This window comes from Clinocottus analis, unplaced genomic scaffold, assembly GCF_023055335.1.
Source record: "Clinocottus analis isolate CAN_PGR_092001 unplaced genomic scaffold, fCliAna1.0.p SCAF_12, whole genome shotgun sequence".
NCBI lineage: Eukaryota > Metazoa > Chordata > Actinopteri > Perciformes > Cottidae > Clinocottus > Clinocottus analis.
In genome coordinates this window covers 18,052,840-18,076,190 of record NW_027175843.1, presented here as the reverse complement: position 1 = coordinate 18,076,190, position 23,351 = coordinate 18,052,840, and the positions used below count along the sequence as shown (strand labels likewise).

The 23,351-nt window shown below is 46.6% G+C and overlaps 3 protein-coding genes across 13 annotated transcripts in view; 1 reads left to right on the top strand and 2 right to left on the bottom strand.

Annotated features, from left to right (window-relative positions):
- The window catches only part of caska (calcium/calmodulin-dependent serine protein kinase a), a 105,337-nt gene that overhangs the window by 53,538 nt on the left and 28,448 nt on the right, over positions 1-23,351 (top strand). For 7 of the 11 annotated variants that reach the window (XM_068572857.1, XM_068572853.1, XM_068572856.1 and 4 more), the window contains exons 6-12: positions 16,385-16,487; positions 17,513-17,688; positions 18,387-18,509; positions 20,111-20,194; positions 20,607-20,706; positions 21,626-21,643; positions 21,879-22,000. In XM_068572857.1, the coding sequence (XP_068428958.1) occupies positions 16,385-16,487; positions 17,513-17,688; positions 18,387-18,509; positions 20,111-20,194; positions 20,607-20,706; positions 21,626-21,643; positions 21,879-22,000 (726 nt within the window). The remainder of the gene's footprint in view (positions 1-16,384; positions 16,488-17,512; positions 17,689-18,386; positions 18,510-20,110; positions 20,195-20,606; positions 20,707-21,625; positions 21,644-21,878; positions 22,001-23,351) is intronic. The other 4 variants (XM_068572855.1, XM_068572858.1, XM_068572851.1 and 1 more) reach the window with 1 other exon arrangement.
- On the bottom strand, positions 7,664-9,077 carry LOC137783184 (probable G-protein coupled receptor 82). The gene is made up of 3 exons (XM_068572981.1): positions 8,220-9,077; positions 7,998-8,138; positions 7,664-7,888 (listed from the first exon to the last, which is right to left on the bottom strand). The coding sequence occupies exons 1-3, from the start codon at positions 9,075-9,077 to the stop codon at positions 7,664-7,666; spliced, it is 1,224 nt and encodes a 407-aa protein (XP_068429082.1).
- gpr34b (G protein-coupled receptor 34b) lies at positions 12,715-14,533 on the bottom strand (the record flags this gene model as incomplete). Its single annotated transcript, XM_068572979.1, has 2 exons — positions 12,715-13,297; positions 13,974-14,533. Coding segments are annotated over 2 exons (1,143 nt in total), but the record flags the coding sequence as incomplete, so codon positions are not given.

Genomic DNA, 23,351 nt, shown 5'->3' with positions numbered 1-23,351 from the left:
AAATAATTCAACAGCAATGCAAAGCACATCGTCCAAAGGGTGTTTGAGGGAAAAGCAAGTGAAATAATAAATAAATATAATTTTTACAGCCAAAAGCTGAATTGTATTTTAATTGCAGTCCGCTGGAGGTTTGCACATTATTATTCTTTTTTTGTATTTCTTAGTACTTTTCATGATAGAATCTTAAACTTTTTTTTTAATTATTTATGTACCGTGGGAAACAGTTTTGATACGAATTAAAACCTTAAAAAACTGGATCGGTCACACTGGTTGCCTCCTGCGGCGGCCATTACTTCCTCTGCTTTTAGGCGGAAACATCGTTGTCTCTGCATCTGCAGGTGTGCGCAGCTGCAGCTGCTTTGTTCTCCTCCAGGTGGCGCTTGTTGTCGCACGTAGAACCGATCCGACAGTCTGCTGATGCAACAACGGTTCATTTATTAAAGTGCACATTAATAAAAACATGTCTGTAAATGCACCGGAGTTAGCCAAGAGGCTATTTCTCATCTTTAATCCCGAGGAGCAGATGAAGCAAAACAAACCTTAAAACACTGAAATAAGATTAAATATACAAGGTTATGCAATATTGACGCTTTACAATGCGTCCACAAACCATTAATACATATTAACACACGTAATATGCTGCCTCTCGGTTAACGATTAAACTCCTCGTAGCGCGTTTGTTGGATTTGAGGCGGCTTGAGTCATATTTTGCCATATTTTTTCATCTCATAATATCACAGGAAAGATCAGCGACAGATCAGCAGACGAGCGCCTCGAGAGTGACCCTGGTATTAGTGAATATTACACTCTCTTAACTCGGGTGTCATTCAGCGAGACGACTAATTACGGCCCTGAATGCACCACGTCTGCAGCCCGCTGCGCGCCGGATGGCGGGAAGCAGCGAACCGACAGCTAGCCTGTGTTTTACGCTGCTGGAAATCACGTGTGAGATTTCTTCTATATTTCCTGCTGTGGAAATGAATATGTGTCTTCTCCCCCACACGCTTGCACCCGCGTAGAAAAGGTTAATGCATTCTCTTGCGTCGGTATTCATGATCTCTCTCGTGTGTGTGTGTGTGTGTGTGTGTGTGTGTGTGTGTGTGTGTGTGTGTGTGTGCAAGTAGCTTTCGTGTCAGCCGGTTGTAACGAACTCTTTAACAACGAGGAGAGGGAAAGGTCCCGGGGAACAGAGAATAAAAAAACCAAGCTTTTGCATTCAGAGCGCCGTCCCTCGTCTCCTCCGTCACACTCTCCCGCGTTCACAAAACAAGCGCCGCAAAAATCACAATTCCCTCGGCGGCCTCAGATGTGTGTGTGTGTGTGTGTGTGTGTGTGTGTTTTTTTCCATGTGATATTCACAGATCTCAATTGCAGCGCTTCATTTTATGTGTGTTTTTTATTGCCCTTTTCCAAGAGACTCATTACGCGCGTGCTATGATCGCAGTCCGCTCCCAGCTCGCGGGTTGCTGCCTCTTGCCCCTCGGCATCGTACTCGCGTATTAGTCATCGTAACCTACGCCCCCCCCCCCCTCCTCCCCGTAACGGGCGAGCGCTCGTTCTCTGTGTGTGAGCGATAGCCGGCCGGTGAGTTCAGCGGGACGGGGAGACGATGCGGCCGAGAGTGTTTCAGTGCATTTCCTGGTTATTACAGGGACGCCGCTTTGCTTTTAGTTGTATGCGGCACTTGTTTTGGCATCAGGTGTAATTCCAATATACCTTTTGTGTATATGACAGGTGTATATCAAGATTAAAACGCATCACAGCACCTTCACACAAATCAGAACTAGGCATTCATCGGCCACCGGTCTCGTACATCCGATCGCTTTGCCGCGTGATGGTTTTGACGTCTTTAAAGTCCCGAATGAGCTCATCTGATGCAAATTTCAGCTTACTTGCGAGCATGCGATGGAATACAACTGTTCCATGAAGGTAAAGAGGCAAACATGTTTGTGCATTCGCTGCGTTATTGCTCTTTATAAGAATCAGAGGGAAATTGGTTTGCGGCGGGTCGGACTTGTGAAAATCTCTGAATCGACCGATGAAACTGTAATCGATGCGTTTCTTTACCAAAATCCCAAAGGCAGAAGCATCTGTCTCTGACACACAAAGAGAGAGGGAAGCAGACGTCAGGAACATTGACAATCGGAGGAGGGAATGAGAAAGAAACCCATCGAACTGACATGGTAAATTGCCACATAATGAGCACACCGTCTTGAAAGGGGAAAAATATAAATCAATCTTGCCTGGAACCAAAGTCTAACATTTCAGTATCTTTTCCCACATCTGGATACATCTCAAAGTCCTCAAAACTGAAAGAGAAGGCCTCAAAGACTTACTCTCCTCTGTGTGTGTGTGTGTCTGTGTGTGTGTGTTGTACCGTTAACATGAGGCCCACAGAGAAATCTCTTGACTCGTAATGAAAAATCCCACTTCCTCCTGGTGCATTTATTTATTTTTTTCCTTCCTGCTCCCCTGAGATGTTCGGAAACATTTCTCACTCATCCACTCATTCCTGCGCTGGTAGTGATGGTTCACAGCTTCATTCCCAGTCCTCTGGAGTGTCAGGTGCTTTATACCAACCAGAAGACGCATTAGTTTAACCAGTTAGGAGTACTTTGACAAGTAGTAGTTTCTCTTTATGGTGAAAAAATATAATAATAATAACAAAAAATCCATCATCAGGTATTTAAGTGAGTTGGATGACATAAGTGAAGTCAGCAACTATTTTCATAATGTCTCACTAATGCAGGTTATTGTTTTGTTCTTGTTCCTTAAAGCCACAGTGAGGGACATTCATTTTGTGTTGATTTTGGCGGCACCTTGTGGACAATAGCGGTAGTGTTTCCCCTCTCGAAACCTCTCATTTCACTGCAGCGGGGGGTCAAGCTCAGCCCTGGTTCTGGGCTCAAGGAGTCCGATGACGAGCATCGGGAATAACTATATAGAAAAAGCCAATTTTCTAGATGACCTCCTTTGCTTATGTAGGTCACACAGAGACATACAAGTACTTTTTTTTTTGACAGCGTTTCATAACTAGTTGAACGTGTCACTTTGAGTTTTAAACACTATTAGAAGTTGCCTCGAGCGCTCGGTCTCTAAACCTGCACATTGTATTTTTCGCGGGTTTTCTCGAGAGGGGGTTGCGTTAGCTAGCTAGTTTCCGGGTAATGTTCGGCGCAGCTTTGACATTGGTTCCCTTCTGTTATCGCCATTTAGCAGCGACTGTGTGAGAGCTCCTATCTCTGCTTTATCAGATGTACTGTCTGAGACTCATGCCCTTTACAAGGGGCACACCGGGGGACACGCACACGCACACGCACACGCATGCAGTGCATCAACAACCAGAAGGGCACTCAAAGAGCGCAGACTCCCGCCGACGCCGTCTGGGGGGAAAAAAATTGACGTGTGCATCTCCCCCTCCCCATGATCCGGATTCCCTCCATTTTTACGGGTTCTTCCTTTGTCCCGCATGACACCCTTTCCGCCATGTTTTCATGAAAACCAGCGTGACCTCCGCTGCGGCGATGGCGATGGCGGCGGCGGCGGCGGCGTCCTTGTTTCAACATGGTGCAACGATGTGTGCCGCGTCTTCCCGCAGCGTGAAAGTCAACTGAATTCATTTAAGTCCCGGTCGTAAATCATGACGTCTCGGTGTTGATCTTCCTCTCCCCTCCACTTCGCCGCAGACCTCCAGCGGCGACGCTCTCGTCTGTGTGTGTGTGTGTGTGTGTGTGTGTGTGTGTGTGTGTGTGTGTGTCTATTTCTGTCGCGTTTTGCCTTTGGCCCTCTCGGTGCCGCAGACGGGGGGGGGCTCACGCAAACGCTGCCGGGATGACTCTATCCGGCTCGGTTTTTTTTCTTTCTTCTTCTCTCTTTCAACGCTGGAGTTTGAAACCGCTCCTCTCCCGCTCACACACCCAGCGTTTTTTCTGAAGTCGGCAGCGATGCCGAGCGTTTGATTCGAGAAAGCACGGATCCAGACTTTTTGGGGTGTAAACATAAATGAATAGAGAGCCACGCCGACGCAGAGCCATACCTCGACGTGCAACAATAGTGTTTATTATTTCCCTCCAGGGATACCAAGGTGAGAGGATCTCCTGTCATGAGAAGCAGCCGCTGTCTCTCTGTGAATTTTATAGTTGGCCTTCCTGGAATATATATATATAGATATATATATTTATATCTATATATATATAGATAGATAGATAGATAGATAGATAGATAGCGTGCCTTCCTGCGGTATTTCTGCTCGTCATTATCGGAGGGAGAACCCGTCGGTGTGCTGCGGTTCAGGCGCGAGCGGGCCTCCGCTTTGCAACCTCGCAGTTTAATAAGCTGAGGAATAAAACGCCTCGTTCAAAGTCCTCTGTCGTGTCGTTCACGCGTGGAAGGCGAGCGACTGTCGCTGAGAGACGGTGATCCTCAAAGAGGCATACTGCCCCCCACCCCCTCCTCCTCCGTCACCGCTCCACCTTTCTGTTTCCGTCCCGCTCGTCTTCCTTGACATTCAGTGTCCAGCGCCGTGCGATTGAAGCCGTCACTAACACTTAATCTAGTCGGCCTGCTGGATTATTCCCGTCGGTTTACGGCAATTCGTCCCGTCGAATGAGTTTGACCAGAAATCTCTCCCACTTTATTTCTTTTTCATGACTTATTCAGCATCATCGGGCTCTGAAGCCAACGTTCTCCTCACTTCACGGCCGGCCTTGAGTCTCGTGGAGTGAATGCGCTCTTGAAGCTTTGTTTATGCCCGCTTTTCTGTAATTAACTGTAAACTCAGATCTCCTATTCGTCAACTTCTTCATTGCCTTTGTTGCCTTAAGCAAGAGGGCGACACACACAAGCGAAACGCTTCAGGGGGCGACTGCTAAAGATTCCCGCTATTGTTTGTCAACGGAGATGCCGCCAACACATTTATATCTGAAACCGTAACTGAAACTAGTTTGCAACTCTTTTCAGTGTTCATTGCCTTTGTTGTGAGTACATTTTGATGCACGCATCAGGAGTTGCACGCATCAAAATGTATTTAGCTTCCGATCATAAATATGCTCTGCGTTTTGAGATCCAGGACCATAAAACACTCGTCTTCAACGGATAATTCATAGTCGGCATAATGCACCCACACCGTCAGCTCTTATTCACTGAAGGCACTTTGTGACCAGCGGAGTGAACGTCCCGTCTAGTCTTTTACGCTGAAGCCTGAGTTTGAGCCACAGATCAGGAAAAAAAACAAACAGAAAAGGAACGATTTTGTCTGTGCGGGTTGGTCAGTCCCCCTGCAACAGATGCCATATGCTACATATAAGTGAAATAGTGGAGCGAAGAGACTAATTTCCCCTCTGAATACTTGAATGTCAGCTGCTTTCCCAAAGTAAAATGGCCCTCCGGTCACCTCGGACCTCTCCGTGAGACACACAGAGGAGCGCTCGCTGCCTTGTTAGTGCAGTTTGTGTGCTGATGTGTGGCTGCATGGAAGAGCTAATAGCTTATTTAATGGCATTCAATGTGCCTTTAGGTGTCGACCGGGAAATTATGACTTTGAGGTTTCACAGTCGCGCTCACACATACACACACACACACAAACCCAATCGCTGGCAAATGTGCGCCACGCACTCTCACGCGGAAATATCTGCATTTATACACAAACCGCTGGTTTGAAATGTGTCTCATACGTCCGGGCTTGATGGTAAAATTACACCTTTTGTGCACCGCCGCGCTCCTCACATTCGGGGCAGATTTTGTTGTTGTAATTGATGTAATTGTCGCTTTTCCCAAAGTTGTTGTCTAACTGACAAAGAGACGGACGCAGCTTGTTGACGCCGAATAGTGTGCTTTTTGTCCCTGATGATTTCCAAAGCCACATTTTTTTTTAACATGTTTAAACACGTGTGTATGTGATTTCTCTCCTGCGGTATTGACAGTTATATATGCAGTGCGTGGACAAAGCCCCGCCTTAAAGCATACTGACGTTTACTGAGGGAATAAATCAAGAGAGAAGTAAAGTATTTTCTCACAGACTTGGTTACAACCAGAGTCGTCGCCCCCTGGTGGTCATTAGAGAGAATGCAGGTTGAAGGCACTTCGGCATCGGCTTCACTTTTCAGAGGTCGCCCCTCGCTGGTGTGACTTCGGCCTGGCGGCTTTCTTTTTTTAAACGCCCAGGCTACGCTCACGCTTTGCCGTGTTTTAAACTTACACGTGTTGCAACAGCTCGACACAAGTTAAATGTTAGCATAGAGACGCGCGGACTCGTTCACGCGCACGGCGTCCTGAGATGAGAGCGTTGTGTCGAGCTCATTTTCTCTGACGCTTCGCCACTGTTACGCGAGGTGTGTCTCCACACCACTCCATCATCGGTAGACTTATTTTTAAAAGTGCTCTTTGCCGCCTCGCTCCTTCCCGTGAGCGCTGGTCGCGATGATCTCTCATGTCTGAGAGCGTTTTTGCCTGAACACACAAAAACAATGATCGGCCATTGTGTGCGCGCCTCTTTGACAACAGCGGACAACCACTGGAACTAATGCCATCTCCGGGGAGACACCTGCTTTTTCTCACAACAACAAATGCATGCTAGAATGCACACAGACGCACACAAACACACACACACACACACACACACACACACACACACACACACACATATGTATATAAATAATTCCCCCAACTGTTTGGCTTCATTACAAATACCTGCAACCTGCATCAAAGGATGTGTTTGATGCTTGTATGTGCGTGTGTGGGTGTGTGTGTGTGTATGTATATATATATATATATATATATATATATATATATATATATATATATATATATATATATATATATATATATATATATACACATTAATTCATTCCTTGGTCAGGCACACTGACCAATGAATCGCATTGTGTCGTCTTCTGCGTTGACGTAAACGCTTCAATATGCAAAACAAAAACGGCGTCGGTACTCTTTTTCTTTTCTCTCTTAAGCCCGAGTTTGTGTCCACCTCTTCCTGATACAAAGATGAGACTTTTTCTGGGATAGTTTCCCTCCAGCTGCAGAACATTACAAGCAGCAGAGGTCCACAGTGTGGCTCGTAGCTCAGCACATCACTCATTATTATTCTCTCCTCTTCCTTCCATCTCCCTCTCTACGTGTGAATTCCCCCGGCTCCATTTCTTTTATGCGTGCTGTGTGTTTTTCCTCTGGCCTGTGTCTGTACGTATGCATGTGTTTGTGTGTGTGTGTATCTGCTTCAGTCTGCAAAGCCCAAGCCCCTCGGGCGACACGCATCTGCAAAGGGCCACACTTCACAGAACATTGTCTTCTTGCAACAAAAAATAAGTCTCCCGATACAGTCTTCAACACCTTCTCCACAAACACCAGCGCACAGTCTGTAATCCCCCCTCAATAATTTAAACACAATTACGGAACAAGGTTGAGCACACACGGGTATCAAATATTTAAAGCCTGTTGTTGCACACGGCGGCTGCTCGAACAAACATTTCCTCTGCGCGTTGGAAAACGACACGTTTTTTAACACTTTTTTTTTTTTATTTTTGCGAAAGAAGAAGTGACACGCCTAGACGAGGCCTTGCGATCATTTCATTTAGACTTTAACCTCTCACAACCCACATCGCGTTACTCGTTTTAAGCCTCAGGCTTCGTTTAAAAGCAAACATTAGGCCGGCTACAAATCACTTCCTTGAGTTAAAACCACGGTTCTCTCCTCCAAGTGTCCGGTCCTCTGGTTGTCACTTCCCGTGAACGAACAGGCCTCTCTGCTTCCGGGTTGGTTGCGGTCGCCTGTGAAAAGTCTGATGGCTTGACGGCGGAAGGTCTTGTCTAACAGGTAGTACATCAAAGGGTCTGTCGCTCCTCTCAGTGCGGCCAGAAGCAGCAGGCAGTTCTTGAGCTGGAGGAGGAAGAGGAGAGAGAAACTCGTCATCGTCACTGCGTGCCCTGCAGCTCCGCGAGCTGGTACAGAATAGCGTTGCATTTGCATCGAGGTGATATTCAGGCACCTCCACGAAGGTGGCGAGTGGGTGACAGTGGTTGCGGCCGCTGGGGCCGGGCGAAGACGTCAGGCGATGATGTTCGATTGCCAAAGAGATGAAGACGGATTTGAAGATGTGGTACGGCAGCAGACACACCGAAAGAACAACCTGAGAAAAAGAGAATCAGGTACACGACATGGACGACATTTGCTTTTCATGATGTGCGTTCACGCTGTCGCCGTGAGCCACCTGGATGACCACGATGTTGCGCAGCACCCGGCCCAGCAGGCGGTGGGAGTTGGTGACTCTCGCGCCGCGGCGCGAGCGTCTGACGTGCCGCGACACCGTCATGTAGGACAGCAGCACCAGCAGGTAGAAGGCGAAGAACGTGGCCACGGCGAGCACGGCGAGCATGGCGGACATGCTGCCCCCGACCTCCACCGCGGGGCTGTAGCACGCCTCCACGCAGCCGCCCGTTGCGGCCTCGCCGCGCGGCGCGTCCGCCTCGCCCCCGCCCGTCGTCGCTTCCCTCACCGAGTAGTAAACCGTCACCGGCACCGTGGACCCGACGGCCGTCGCCCACACGCCGGCGCACACCCTGCCGGCGAAGGAGGCCCGCGTGAGCCGGTCGAAGAAGCCGCGCGGCAGCAGCGTCACGCAGCCGCTGGGCCGGGCGGCGTGGGTGTGCCGGATGAGGACGGCGAGGCGGCCGAGGGCCACGAAGGTGAGGATGGCCATGCTGATGTTCATGTTGACGTAGAACACCGGCGTGACGCCGTGCACGACCAGCTGACACAGGAAGCCGCCGCGCGTCCAGACGGAGCCCCGGGCGAAGTAGGCGGCGAGGAAGGGCGCGGTGAGGGCCAGCGTCAGGTTGGAAACGCTCAGGTGGGACAGGTACACGTGGACGGGGGAGACGGCGGCGATGCGGCGCAGGAACACCCACAGGGAGAGCGCGTTGCCCGGCAGGGCGGCGAGGAAGAGGAGTGTGTAGGCGGCGGGGAGGAAGAAGAGCGTGGCGCCGGTGGGGCAGAGGGAGAGGACGAAGGAGGAAGAGGAGGAGAGGGAACCGTTGGCCGGGGGGAAAGTGGGCGGCGTGTACTCCATTTGATCTGGAGGAAGATGGTGAGGAAGAGAGACGCACAGAAACGCTCCATCAGCAACTTCAAAAGGTTGGCAGTTTAATTCCTCTGTGTGTGATCGTGATAGATATGCAGAATGAGTCATTTCAGCTTGTACTTAACCACAGACAAATGAGCAGGAATAAGAAAACCGTTAACGCCTTTCATCATTTTAGAATTAAGATATTATCTTCTCTTTTTTTTTACCTTCTAAATTTTCATTTACTTTCCTTTGTTTTTTGTTTTTTTTTAGTATTCTAAATGCGGTCGAGCAGATTGCCGCTTCTAAGTAACTCCTCTGCTCTCGTCTCTGAGCCTCTCGTGTGAAAGTGGAAAAACACTTTCGGCGAAAGTGACACATGATTTTCCCGTCGTGCAATATTTCCACAACAGCGTTTCCTTTCAACTCGTTTTTCTTTTTAACGTTATTACAAGCGATTAACATTCAACGAATGAGAGTACGCATCCACGAGAGCCTCCAGGTCTCGATGGAGCTCTACGTACCTGTGACGCTGACGGGGTCTTTCAAAGACGTCAACGATAAACAAATAAACAAATAAACAAATAAGCAGGTGAAGGTCAGCGGCAGTGAGCGGCGGCCGGCTCGACGCAAAAGCTTCTCTGTCACTTCTTGTTCCAAACTTCAGAGCTGGTTTCTCATCTGTGTGTGTGTGTGTGTGTGTGTGTGTGTGTGTGTGTGTGTGTTTGGGTTGGTGTTACTAATGTTATCTTAGTTTCTACTTCCTCAATTAATATATACCTGATGACGGAAAGCGACAAACCGACGGGTAAGAAGTTGTGTGTATTTAAGTACGCGCTGTGTGTATTTTAATAAGCCCGACATGAAATCGGGTGCATGCCGACAGCGGTGCGCTGCATTGAATATTACGGGACACGTTTTGCAATCCTCCTCCTCGAGGTTTGACTTATTTATTTTTCACAAAATGCAACACACAGTCTTAACTACACAGTCGTGATCGAGACGCTGCCGGTTGTTCGATTCCGCCTTGTGGTGGCACTGCTGCTCCAGTTGCAGCTGAGGGAGGTGTGTGTGTGTGTGTGTGCGTGTGTGTGTGTGCGTGCTATTTAAAGTGTCAGTTTGTTGTGTATGCTTTTGAGGACAAGTAAACACAATACAAAGTGTAGACCCAGTCCTCAGTAGGAGAACAAAGCTTTTTATTTCTTTATTTACTTTACAAAGAGTGGTTTTCTGGCGGTGATGCGCGACACTTTCATCTCGGTGAAAGCTTCTCTGTCAGCTTGTGATCATCGTAATTTGCGGTGAAAGTCCGGCTTTGATGTCGTCCACGTCCTCCTGCAAAGCGCTCGCCGTCCGCGGGGTCACACACAGGTGCATTGTTTGTGTTTCAGCTCGACTGCAATTCAGATTGAAGTAAATAAATTCACAAATCCTTTTTTTTTTTTTTTTTGTGGGTTGATCCCAATTTCCATCATTGTGGTTCCATCTGCACTTCAGCTTTCACTGCTTACGCTACATTAATGCACCGGCAAATATAATAATTAACTTTAGCCCCTGTCCCTGATCAAGTTCAGGCTTTCTTCTTGAGCTGAATTAATTGATCGTTCAGTTAATCACCAGAAAGTGAATCAACAAATGTGATTATTGATCGATTCTCTGGTTCCAGCTGTTGTCGGCTCCTCTCTGTTTTACTTCTTTGTGTACTTAAAAAAAGACTTTAGCTCTGTGGGGGGACATCGTGGTCCAGCCTCCGCTCATATAGTCCGGAGAGAACATACTTATTTAAAAGTAAAACTATAACTTTTGGTTCAGATAAGCTACACAGCAACATGTTAGCATTAATATGTTGACCACGTTGCTAGTGTTAGCATGTACGGCCTCACAGACCCACAAAGCTCGGCTGTAGCTTTTGTCTTTGAGGGGGAAAAAAATCAAGAGATTATACGAAATGAACGTAGTTATTTTTGAAATTGTGCGTGAAATCTTAGTATTTAATTGTGTGCAACTGTTTTTCTCTTACATACGAACAACATGTGGTGCTTAATGGTTCAAAGACTTTAGTGTGAACTACCTCAACATGATGCATCATCCATATCAGCAGAGCACTGTGTTGGTCCGATGTGTGTTGTTGTTTTTGGTCGAGATGTCATCATGTGTATATATATATATATATATATATATATATATCCCTATCGGTTCCTGTCATCTCACGCTGTTCTCACTTGTGGGTCACCGCTAGTGCCGAGTACACACATTGTGAACTTGTCTTCTTGGAACTCCTCTTGTGTTCGTGTGGTGAGGGTGGACACAAATAAACCCAGAAATGCACATGCGCCACAGCCTTAAGTGTTCTGTGACCTTGCATGAATGTAAAACAAACAAACATGGTTTATGCTCTTCAGAATTAGTTTGTTTGGTGTGAATGAAATTTTTGTCTTTTCAAAAGTAATATTTTGATTTATATTTAATCAAAATTTTAGGTTGCGACAAAAGTAAAAAAATATTACTTTGGTTGTATTTTAATCACTTTACTGTAAAGTAAAATATTTGCTTTCATGTAAATAAAAATATTAGGTTTTTCCAAATTAAAAAAAATAAGTTATACCAAAGTGAAACAAATGTCTTTTTACAAAGTGATCCTTTTACTTTGTGTAAGTGTATTTTTTTTACTTTATGTTTAATGAAATCTTTCAGTTTCAACCAAATCCAAAAATATAATTTTAGAAAAACTAATAAATTTACTTGTAACAAAATTAGAGTATTTTAATCAATTTCCTGTAAAGTAAAATATTTGCTTTCATGTAAATAAAAATTAGTTTTTTCCAAATTAAAAAAATGAAGTTATACCAAAGTGGAAAAAAATGTCTTTATACAAAGTGATCCTATTAGTTTGTGTAAATGTTTTTTTTACTTTATGTTTAATTAAATTTTTTGGTTTTAACTAAATCAAAAAATATGATTTGGGAAAAACTAATAAATTTACTTGTAACAAATTAGAGTGATTTTTTTAGGTTAGTCCAAAGTATCACTTTTTTCAGTGTACCTACTAAAGCATAGTACAACTATAAAAACACAATTGCAGTACAAGGTGCATCTCCTTTATCCGATCCTGCTAATGTTCACACACACACACACACACACACACACACACACACACACACACACACACACACACACAAACACACACACACACACAAAAGAAGCTATAATCTTAAATTGTTGGATAGGAGGTTGTTGCTTAAAATAAAACAATTCACATGTGCACATTTCAACAAAATGACACAGTTAGAATACACGTTTCGGGAGCTAACATCAGAGATATGTTTAATTCGCTCAGACAGGATGAATAAACTGATGGAGCTGCTGTTGCTCCACCTTTTTTATATTTCTATCAGGCATGTTTGTTCGCTGCAGATGAAAGGATGTATGTGATGATCCCGTAAGATTAGTTCCTGCGTTGCACCGGCGAAAAACGTCAGCGTTCATTCGCTCAGGCGGCGGCAGCAAACGGATGCACATGCTGAGGAGAGCGAGAGTCAACGTCACTCCGCCGCCGCCGCCGCCCTGTTTTCCTCGGCGGTGTGGTTGCTGTCGTGTTTACTTTGTGGACCGTGGAGACTCGCTGTCTCGCCGTGCCTTTCTTTCACGGTCCGTCTTGGCTGGATTCAATCGTCGCCTTCTCCTTCAAATGGCTGCTGAAGCTGAAGTTGGCCGGCCCTCTGCCCGTCCGCCCGCTCTTGCCGTCCGTATCGACGCCGGAGCTGCTGCCGCTGACCCCGCCGACGTCCCGCACGCAAAACACGGCGCCCGCCAGGCGCAGCACCTCCTTCCTCACCGACGAGGACAGCAGGAAGTACATGACGGGGTCCAGGCAGCTGTTGAGCGCCGAGAACAGCAGGGCCACCTCGTTGGATTTGTCGGCGACGCCCCGCCAGAAACACGACGTGTCCGCGATCTGGGTCTGTATGTAGAACACCCGGACCAAGTGGTAGGGCACGAAGCAGACGGTGAAGAGGAAGAGGATGAAGAAGGACTTCCTGGCGGTGCGGGTGTAGCGGGAGGCGTTGGGCAGGTCCGGCTTCTCCCGCGACGCTCTCTGGAGCTTGAGCGCGATCTTCCCGTAAGACACCGCCAGGGAGACGAAGACGAGCCAGAAGACAACCAGCATGCACATGTTGATGTAGGCTTTCCACTTCGCCGTCTGGAGCACCTTGTAGTGGAAACACCTGGAAAACAGGAACATGGCAGCTGGAATCAGTGAGTCTGTCAATAGAAAGCAGCAAGAAGAGCTGTCCTCAACTTTAAAGATAACGGAGTGGACGAACGCATTTTTGGTGATTTTAATCGAGTAGCAAAAACAAAGAATCTTTCAAAAGCACCACTCTCAATCTCTTGGATATAAGTACTTCAGCATGGTCTTAAGGACGATAGACACGCTTGCAACTACAGCTTGACACGCAGTTGCCTCGACGGACTCGTTTTGGTTTTTGGTTCCCGCCTTTTCCATCCGCCAGAACAGCAGGCGGCGCAACGACCGTTTAGAGTCGACTATCCCATGCAACGTTCACCGATATCTCCCTCCATGAATTCACCGCCATCTGCGTGTCAAAAGACGGGTTATATAAACGCTCATGTTTGCAGGACCTCTTCAGCCAAACGTTCTTCAACGGGATCCATTGTTCGTGTTTCTGCCACGGCTTTTTAAAAATGGCGGTATCACGCTATGAAACCGGAAATGCGAGACTCAGAAAGGACGTGGTTAGCGGACCAATCACAGCCTTTGCGAACGGCTCGCGTAGCTTTGTCGGATAGTCAGAAATTTGGGGCGACGCGTTGCCTCTCTGCGTAAAACCCGAGCATAAAGGACCCTTGAGAGGGTGCATCCCTGCAGGCGTCACCAACCTGTCCGACTGCGAGTGATTCTTCGACATCAGGAGCACCAGCGTCAACACGAGGGCCACGATCCAGACGACGGCGCAGAGGCCCGCGCTCCGCCTCGTGGACCGCAGCCTGTGCTGCACGCCGGCGCCTCGGTGGATCTTCAGGTAGCGGTCCACGCTGATCAACCCCAGCAGCGTGACGCTGATGTACATGTTCATGTAGAAGAGGTTGCCCACCACTTTACACAAGGTGGGGCCCAGGGTCCAGACGTCGCCCCGGCTGTGGTAGAGTATCCTGAACGGCAGGCACACCACCAGCAGCAGGTCGGCGAAGGCGATGTTTATGAGGAACACCCGCACCGAGTTCTTCTTGGAGCGGACGCAGAAGAAAACCAGCAGAGCCACCAGGTTCCCGACGAGACCCAGCACGAAGATCACGGTGTAGAGCACCGCCAGCAGGCTCTGCAGCGCGCCGTAATCCACGCAGGTTTCTTGGGTCGCGGTGAGGTTCGTGTCGCCGGTCTTCGTGAGAGAGAAAGAGCTGTTGGGAGACTGGAACGTGGTCGTGGCGGACGCGGCGGAGGTGGTTTCTGTCATGGTGGTCTTCGTGATCCTCAGTCCTGCGAAACGGGGAGAAAAGAAGCGTGGAGTATTTTGGGATTAAGTGTTTTCAGGAGTTTTGTGCTTCAGATGATGACGTTTTGGATTCATTAGTGCAAGCTTGTGTGGTCCGGCTGTATGGATTAGCCCTAAATCAGCCTTAATCCTGCCCTCAATAATCACATACAACACCAGCTGACCAGCAGCATTGATAACTGTGTAGGTGAGCAAGACTTTACTTTCTGCCTGATATCGTCTATGAGCTCTAGGATTATTATTTTAAACACAATGCATCCAACCAGGTGAGCAACCAGCAGTGCACGTCCAGTCAGCTCGTATGGAAAGATCAGTAACTCAAACAGTAGCAAAAAGGAAGAAAAGCGCTCGCTTTGCTCTCAGCTCGCTGCCCTCGTCTTGCAACAAACTGAGAAACGTTGGAAACACTTCAAAGTGGAGCTCGTCAAAGTACTCACCATGTCATTGATGTCTGGAGAGGAAATGTTTGCTCTTCCTGCACACAAATTCTGCCGCAGAGTCGTATCCCCTTTTTTTCTTCTTCTTCTTTTTGTAGTTATTTGTTATTTTCCTGCCCGGTCACTTCTGTTCAGTCCCCTCGAAACTGCATCTGCAATACGCTGCCTTCATAAAGTTCACGGTCCCTTCCTTCTGTCATTGTGCATTCAACTTAACAAAATATTTAAAGTTCAGATGAGATCAGTTCTGCGCAGTTGCTTCCCTCTCAGCGGCGCTGTCGAAAAGGAATACAGAACGAATGCTGAAGTGCAGAATGTGATGTTGTACAGTAAAAAAAAACAAAAAACTTTCAGCTGTGGTCAACCCCCCTCCTTCCTTCACAGAACTGGGCGCTGAGATACAGAGGAAGGCGGAGCTTAGGGCGGACCTTCTGATCACACACGAGAGCGAGCTGTGGGATCACACAGCACGCTCCAATTGTATGGACACAATATGCTTCTTTTTTTTTTCCACTTTGGGCTCCGGGTATAATATGGAGGTATCCGCCGAGTGCAGCCGACCGTGCAGGGAGAAGCAAAAGAAAAGCCTCCCAAAATACCACCGTATGCCCTCACAATAATTAAAGCGGCGCTCTCGGAGTAAAGCCAGGTTTAAATTGCCACCCCAGGAGAGATTATCTGCCGTGAACCTAAACACACCAGGCAAAGGGTCAGAGGAATCGCACATCTGCAATCCAACGTTAACCACGCCGCCGTGTTATGAGCAGAGGCGTTATTAACAGACAATTTTGCCTGTCGGGTCACATGCGTGTCGGATACGCGTGCATATGTGTGTTGCAACCGCACGTGTGTTTGACGTTTTCAAACAACCACGAATGTTTAACTTGAAGTGAGCTGTGAGGAAATCCAAAGAGAGGCTGTGAAAGGATGCGAGAAGCTGCTTTAACTTGAAGCAAATCATTTGTCCGCACAAGGGGTTGTTAACGAGAAAATAATTTGCAAGTTGATTCATTTCTCCTCCAGCAGTCACTGAATTTTAATATTTTCTTTCCCCCCCTGATTTCGTCGTGTCGTGGGGAACATCTTCTGCGGTTTAAAAATGAGCAAATTGCTGGATTGTAACTAAAAAACAAACTGAAGCAGAAACTTTAAATGCACATCAGCCTTCCTCTGCTGCGATCCTCCCACAGTGACTGCGTGTCTGTGTGTGGTCGTGGTGGGTGACGGTTTCGGGGTGTGTCTCGCACATGTTGATTTATTTTATTTATACGAGTTAAGTCTCTCTTTAATTAGCATCAACTGACGAGTCTCTCTCTCTCTCTCTCTCTCTCTCTCTCTCTCTCTCTCTCTCTCTCTTCAGCCTCACTGCGTGCTGCTGGCGTCCAAAGAGAACTCGGCTCCGGTGAAGCTCGGGGGGTTCGGCGTCGCCATCCAGCTCGGAGAGTCGGGACTGGTGGCCGGAGGTACGGCGAACGCAACCGCACACACCTCATCGTGGACACACACCTCATCGTGAACACACACCTCATCATGAACGGGGCCCTCGCACCTTTTTTGTGCGTGTCGTGTTTACCGGCAGGACGCCGGCCGACGCCGGCCGACGCTTCGCCTTTTTCCAGCGAGGAGTGCGTGACACTGGAAATGATGTTTTGCAAATATAACAACACTTCCTGCATGTGGTGCAAAAATATAACGCTCAAACATGCAGTGTGTTGCTCTATGTATGAAGTGCAGACCACATTATGTAAATTGCAAAAATTCGCACCCCGGAGATTTCCTCCTCTTTGATATTTTTTTACATGCGTCAAAACGAACACCAGGTATAAACATAACGAAAGGCTGTTTTTTTTTGTAGCTGTTATCCAGAAATAAGAGTGAAAGCCACACTAATGTTTGTTTCCTCTTCTGTCTTCTCACTATGCAGCAATAGGAGACACATAGTTTCCTGAATTGTACAAAAAACGCTTCCTTTTTCTTCTTCAGGGACCACGAAAATAGAGATTTAAAAGAAATGAAGAAGTTTAATTTAGCACCATTGTGTCACTGTGTGTGTGTATTCTTTTTTTATTTTTGCTTTTTTTATTCATTTGCACAATTAAAACAATAAAAACAGAGATAAATAAACATCACAGTGCAGGAAGAGACAAAAAGCCAACACGGCTCATTTGAAGCCTCCACCTACAATTTTACAAAATTACAAACATTAAATGAAAAATGCATACGATAGACAACAAAAGAAAAAATAATGTAATCATATCGAGTCTGTGAGCGCGTGTGAGCATGTGAGAGCAAGCGTGGCTTGCGTTTGTTCAGGGATATTGAAGTAAAAACAGATAAACATTTTGATATAACAGTTAAAATAAGAAAGTCGTGAACACTAATCCATAAAAAACTCTTACAAAACAGCAATTAGACTTTCTTTTAGGCAGCTTTTGAACCATTTAAGAGTGATGTACGCTGTGTTGACCTGACTTCTCTCTCGCCGCAGGCCGGGTAGGAACTCCCCACTTCATGGCCCCCGAGGTGGTGAAGCGAGAGCCGTACGGCAAACCTGTAGACGTGTGGGGCTGCGGCGTCATCCTCTTCATCCTCCTCTCGGGCTGCCTGCCTTTCTACGGCACCAAGGAGCGGCTGTTTGAAGCCATCTGCAAGGGCAAATACAAGGTCAGAGCCGAAGGTCGTCGGCAACAAATTCCCACATTTGTCCAACTTATTTAGGAGGGAAAACGTTGTGATCATTACCCGTTGTGATGATTAACTTCCTGGTTTTGTAGCTGTAGGTACACAGTTTCCTTGTTTATGTCGCATCAGTTACACTTTAATTATGAGCTATCGGCCGCGGGGATTCCTGACGCCGCCGGCATCTCCGGCTTGATTAAAACAACTACGGACGTGTCCAAAATGGCTGCAAATGCACCAGCGCGTCAAAATCAAATCCAATAGTTGGCACTAAATCGGTGGATTTGGTTAATTTTATAGGAGCTACACTGTTTAGCATTTGGTTTCACTTTTTAACAAACTGCTACAAATGCGTAACGCAACAAAAGTAGCTCATGAAGGCTTTTGTATCTGGTGTAACCGGCTACATGGGTTGTTAAGGAGGGCTGGCCTGGAATAATGAGTGATATTCACCCTCTCATTATGCTGATGCAGCATTTTGCGGTTGGCTCTCTTTTTTTTTTTTGCTAACAAATGAATGGACAGAGAAAGTGCAGGCTGAATAATGGATGCAGCTAACGTTCTCTCTAGTTAAAACTTTTCGTCGGGTTGCAGTCAAACGTGCACGGGGACCGATCCCAGAAACCCCCCCTCCCACCCGGTTGCGTTCCCTGAACTCTCTGTTTTATATCCGTTGTGTGTAGATGAATCCACGCCAATGGGCCCAAATCTCAGAGAGCGCCAAGGACCTGGTGAGGCGCATGCTGATGCTGGACCCCGCGGAGAGGATCACCGTCTACGAGGCGCTGAACCACCCCTGGCTGAAGGTAAACGCGGAGCGGTGCCACTTCGCAGCCGTGCTCATGTTGTTTGTTTGGGGTTTCCGCTGCAGATTGAACCTGGATGCACCGTCACCGAAGACCCTTTCAGCCGCGCTGCAACATTACTATCTCTACTCGCTCGTGACGGCCTGCAACACGGAAACAAATCCACTCCAAACTCTGGAAAAAGCGTTCCCTGCTTTGGTCTCCAGGACGTGCATTCAAAAGTTTAGACCTTTATTTTTTGAGAAACTTTTCAGCAGCGCAGCGAAAACCACGTCAGCCCCAAAGCCGCCACGTAGCGATCAGACGCTCGGGCGCCGCGGCGCTCCACACAGGAAAACAGTGACAGCGAGCGCCGGCACAGCGGTGTTTCTGTTGTCAGCGGAAGCTTTTATTGTGCCGTCTTCCCGTGGACAGTGATGGAGGGGTACTTACGGATGACAATTCAACCGCCTGACACAAATCTCCACGTTTTTAAGGGGCATCTCCCTGCTTGTAATGCGACACTTTTAGTCGGTTACTCTCATTGTTTCGAATGCTAGAGTTTAGACGAACCCACTTCCTGTTTGCGAGGTCCATTTGAAGCTGTTGTTGACTTCTTTCCCCCTTAATTATACACCACAACAATCTGAACGCAGCACCACACCACGCACACCATGTTCACTTCCCACAACACCAAAAAGAGGAATCACGGTTTAAGCATCCTCCTCTTGAATATCATTACTCAACTTCATCATTTTGGACCTATTCACATCAGCCATAGCAGCTTTGTTCACACCATTACATGTCACTGATACATATTTGTGGCATATTGCCAGCCGGTGAGTCAGAGCCTGATACATTTCTGTCACTAAATGTCATGTCTCAATAAGCAAACATGTGTTAGCGCTATTGCTTTATATGTTGCAGTATTTAGCCTAAATAATATTAAGCACACGTGCCACTGGAACTTTCTCGTGATATACTGAAACCCTAAATACCCGACTGAATTAACTTTTTAACACGTTGAATTTAGGGGTGGGAATCACTGGAAGTCCCACGATACGATATCGTCACGATACTTAAGTCCCGATACGATTATATTGCGATTTATTAGCTTTTTTTCAACCACAAATTGTCTCCAAAGGAAAGCTTTGTCAACAAAAAATACATTGATTTTACTGTCTAGAACCAAAAATGTTTAAAATTGATTAAATAAAACATTGATACTTGGCTTCCGTGTATCGATACAATATCGCCTCCCAAAATATCGCGATACTATGCTGTATTGATTTTTTTCAAACAGGAATTGATGCATCAGAGGCTCAAAGATCTTGACTTTCAGCGCCTGGTCCGCACATTTCCCATCATTCAACTCTAAAGCAGCATCCGTTAAATCCTCCTAAAAGATTTCACCCCCAGTTTTCAACGCTGGGTTTCTGTCATACGTCTGGTTCCAAACCCGAAGGATTCAACAAGACTCGACAAAGCCAGACAATGCAGTCATATAGCTGTTGCTCTCCTCATGACCAGTTAACTGATCTTTGTGTGTGAAATCAGCGGCGCCTCTCTCTTTAAGCCCTCACCTGTGTAAACAATGTTCATTTCTCTGCCGGATTTCCAAGGAGAGGGACCGATATGCCTACAAGATCCACCTGCCGGAGACGGTGGAACAGCTGAGAAAGTTCAACTCCAGGAGGAAGCTGAAGGTTTGCATCCACACACACACACACACACACACACACACACACACACCGACACTGACACTGACGTGTATGCAGGCATCGTCTCGGTTTGCAGCATTAAAGGCTTGTTTTTAAGACTCCATTAGCGCATGTCAGATGATTCAAGATATTTCGTGTTTTTATTTATTTTGTATTCCTCGTACAATAGAAAGTACATTTTTCTAGCTCCTCCTTTCACGCAGAATTACAATAAACTAAAGGTAAAACAAATTAGAATAAAGAAATACCAAAAAAACATTGGTATGAATGCTAAAAGTGTAAGAAAACGCATCAAATAAGGCACAAAAATATGACGACAGTATTGCGCAATCGGTTTCGCTGAGTGTATAAAGTGCACTGTGCAGAGGATGACATGCTTCTTGTGGTTGTGTTTCAGGGGGCTGTTCTGGCTGCGGTGTCCAGTCACAAGTTTAATTCCTTTTATGGAGACCCGCCAGAGGAGCTCCATGACTTCTCTGAAGACCCCACCTCCTCAGGTACACAGAGAGAACCGCTCGTCGTCTTACGAGCAACTTATTTGTTATCCTTTCATCTCGACACACTTCCTCCCTCTGATTTCCTTCCTCTTGTTTATTCTCTGGTTGAAGTTCTGCTTTCCTCCGTCGGGCCCTGCAGAGATAGAGAGAGAGAGGCTCTAACTTCTCCGAGCGGGTTTTTTAATCTCGCTGTATTTCACACGACATCCAGATAGCAAACCAGCAGCACAAAAAAACACACACGCCGGGATGTGATGAGTGTTTGAGCAGGAAATGCAGCCTCTTCCGTTTGTCATTTTCATCACTGCGGGTGTGCACCGGCACACAAAGAGTCACGTTTTGGTGCGGTATGGCCACCGAGCGCGGCGGCTGGATTTACCGCAGTAATCGTAGGATGAGTAGGAAAGTTACGAAGGTAACTACGGTTCTGTGAATCCTGGATGACCGCCAGAGGCAGTATTTCACACTGAAGAACTCTGCCGGTCAGTAAGGATGAAATGGAACGAAAGTTACGAATGATAACCACGGTTCTATGAATCCTGGCTTACGAAGAGCAAAGTGAATCGGCGTCAAAACCCATGTATGTGCAAATTTACATGGCCACTAAAGCTGATTCTGAGTATTCTCCGGCCCGAGACTTGTGTGCCGTGACTGTTTGGTACAAAGGAGCTAACCGCTAAAGCCCTGATCTTAAAGCGAGCTCATCGACGCCGTAAAAGCAAAGTATCAATACTACACAACGCTTTTATCCTTCCCATTGTGGTGTTTAACAACACATGCAGACACACTTCTAATGCCCAAGCATTTTTGCTTGGGCTCTGCTGTTTTTAACCCTGATATTGACGTCCATTTTTTTTGGCAAAAACGGTCAATCTGTTTATTTGTTTGTCTGTTTCCATGAATGCTTCCCACCTGCTAGGACTACTAGCAGCAGAACGTAGGTATCCACTGGTTCCCCGTGTGTGTCGTGGTGCCCGTTACCCTTTTAAATGTTCTGTTGTTGGGCCGTCTTTCTGTTTGCAGCACCTTATCTTTACTGCTTCTAGTGAAGAGAAAGTGCTTCAGTGCATGCGCCTGCTCACCGTGAATGCATTCAGAGAGCCGCGAGGTGACTGATGGACCGTTGCTCTAATATATATATATATATGTGTGTGTGTGTGTTTGTTTTGCAGGGGCTGTCTCTCAGGTGTTGGACAGTCTAGAGGAGATCCACGCTTTGACAGACTGCAGTGAAAAGGATCTAGATTTCCTCCACAGTGTTTTCCAGGACCAGCATCTACACACGCTGCTCGACGTAAGTGAATAAATCCACCTTTTGTTTATGAGCCGTTCATTTTTTATTTCATCCTGATGGCTTTTGGACTTTATTGGGAACTAATGGAACAGAATAATGATTTGTTACTGACGTGCTTCATAAAAGCTTCAAAAAGCAGACGTGGGGGTTTAGTTCTCTGGCAACAGGAAGCGCTGCGTTTTAATGTTTCCAGGAATTTCAATGTAATTGAATTTTAAAAAAAACAAAAAAAACAAAGCAAGACGGCAAAAAAGTAAAGAAACAGTTTCTTTACTGGCCTCGAAAGAATAGTAACGTGACCCTCTGGCACGAGGAGAGGAGGGGAAGTGAGGCAGTAGAGTTTTAATGGGTCGTAATCAGTCATTAAGGCTCAGAATAGACATCCAGGTTTCAGAGCAGCGTCTCCTAATTTTAGAAACTGCAGCAAAGTTCCTTCTCGACAATGTTCATCAATTCATTACGACTCCCTTCACGGCACCAACATCAGGCAAAGAAATAGCTACACAAACTCTCCCTGCACACATTCGTCACAGACTCTATATTTTACAAATGTTGCAGTGTTTTTATTCCTATTTACATGCATTGTACTAATACAGTGGTTCTCAAACTGTGGGGCGCGACCCTCTAGTGGGGTGCGGAGGTATTACAGGTGGGGTGCAGGGGGGGAGATGCAGATTCTTCAAAAAAAAACTTTTTTTTTTTAAAGAAAATTCAAACATACTGGAACAAAGTTATTCAGACTCTGGAGGAGATATTAAACTATAAGAATCCTTTAATAATCCCACAGTGGGGGAATTATTCTCTGCATTTTACCCAACATCCTGAGTAATGAAGGAGCTTTGTGCTGCTGTGAAGCTCTGGGGATTCAGTGTCTTGCTCAAGGACACTTCAACATGAGACTATGGGGAGAAAACAGGGATACAACTTGCTTCCTGGTAATCTTTTTGCCAAATATGAGTTATTTTTTGCACATATATAACTTTATTTGCATTGTTTTGACAAAGTGATTGCACTTGTCTGATGGAGCAATCTGCTTTACTTGAAAGGGATTTCCATTTTCTTTAATCTATTCATTCAAAAAGCACAGATGGAGGAGTCTGAGAAGGTTGGACCATTTTGTTCCCATGGTGTCGGGGCCCCAACATTTTGCTTCCTCCAAAATGGGGCGTGACAGAAACCGTTTGAGAACCACTGCACTAGTATGATTGGAGCCCACAACAGAAGAAGCAGCCGCACATGGCCGCTGCATGCAAAGCATTGCACGCCGTGTCAATCATCCCATCAAAACCGCACGCCCAATCGTCCGTGTTGCAATGTGCAATTATGCGTAGAAAACGGGGAATAAACAGGC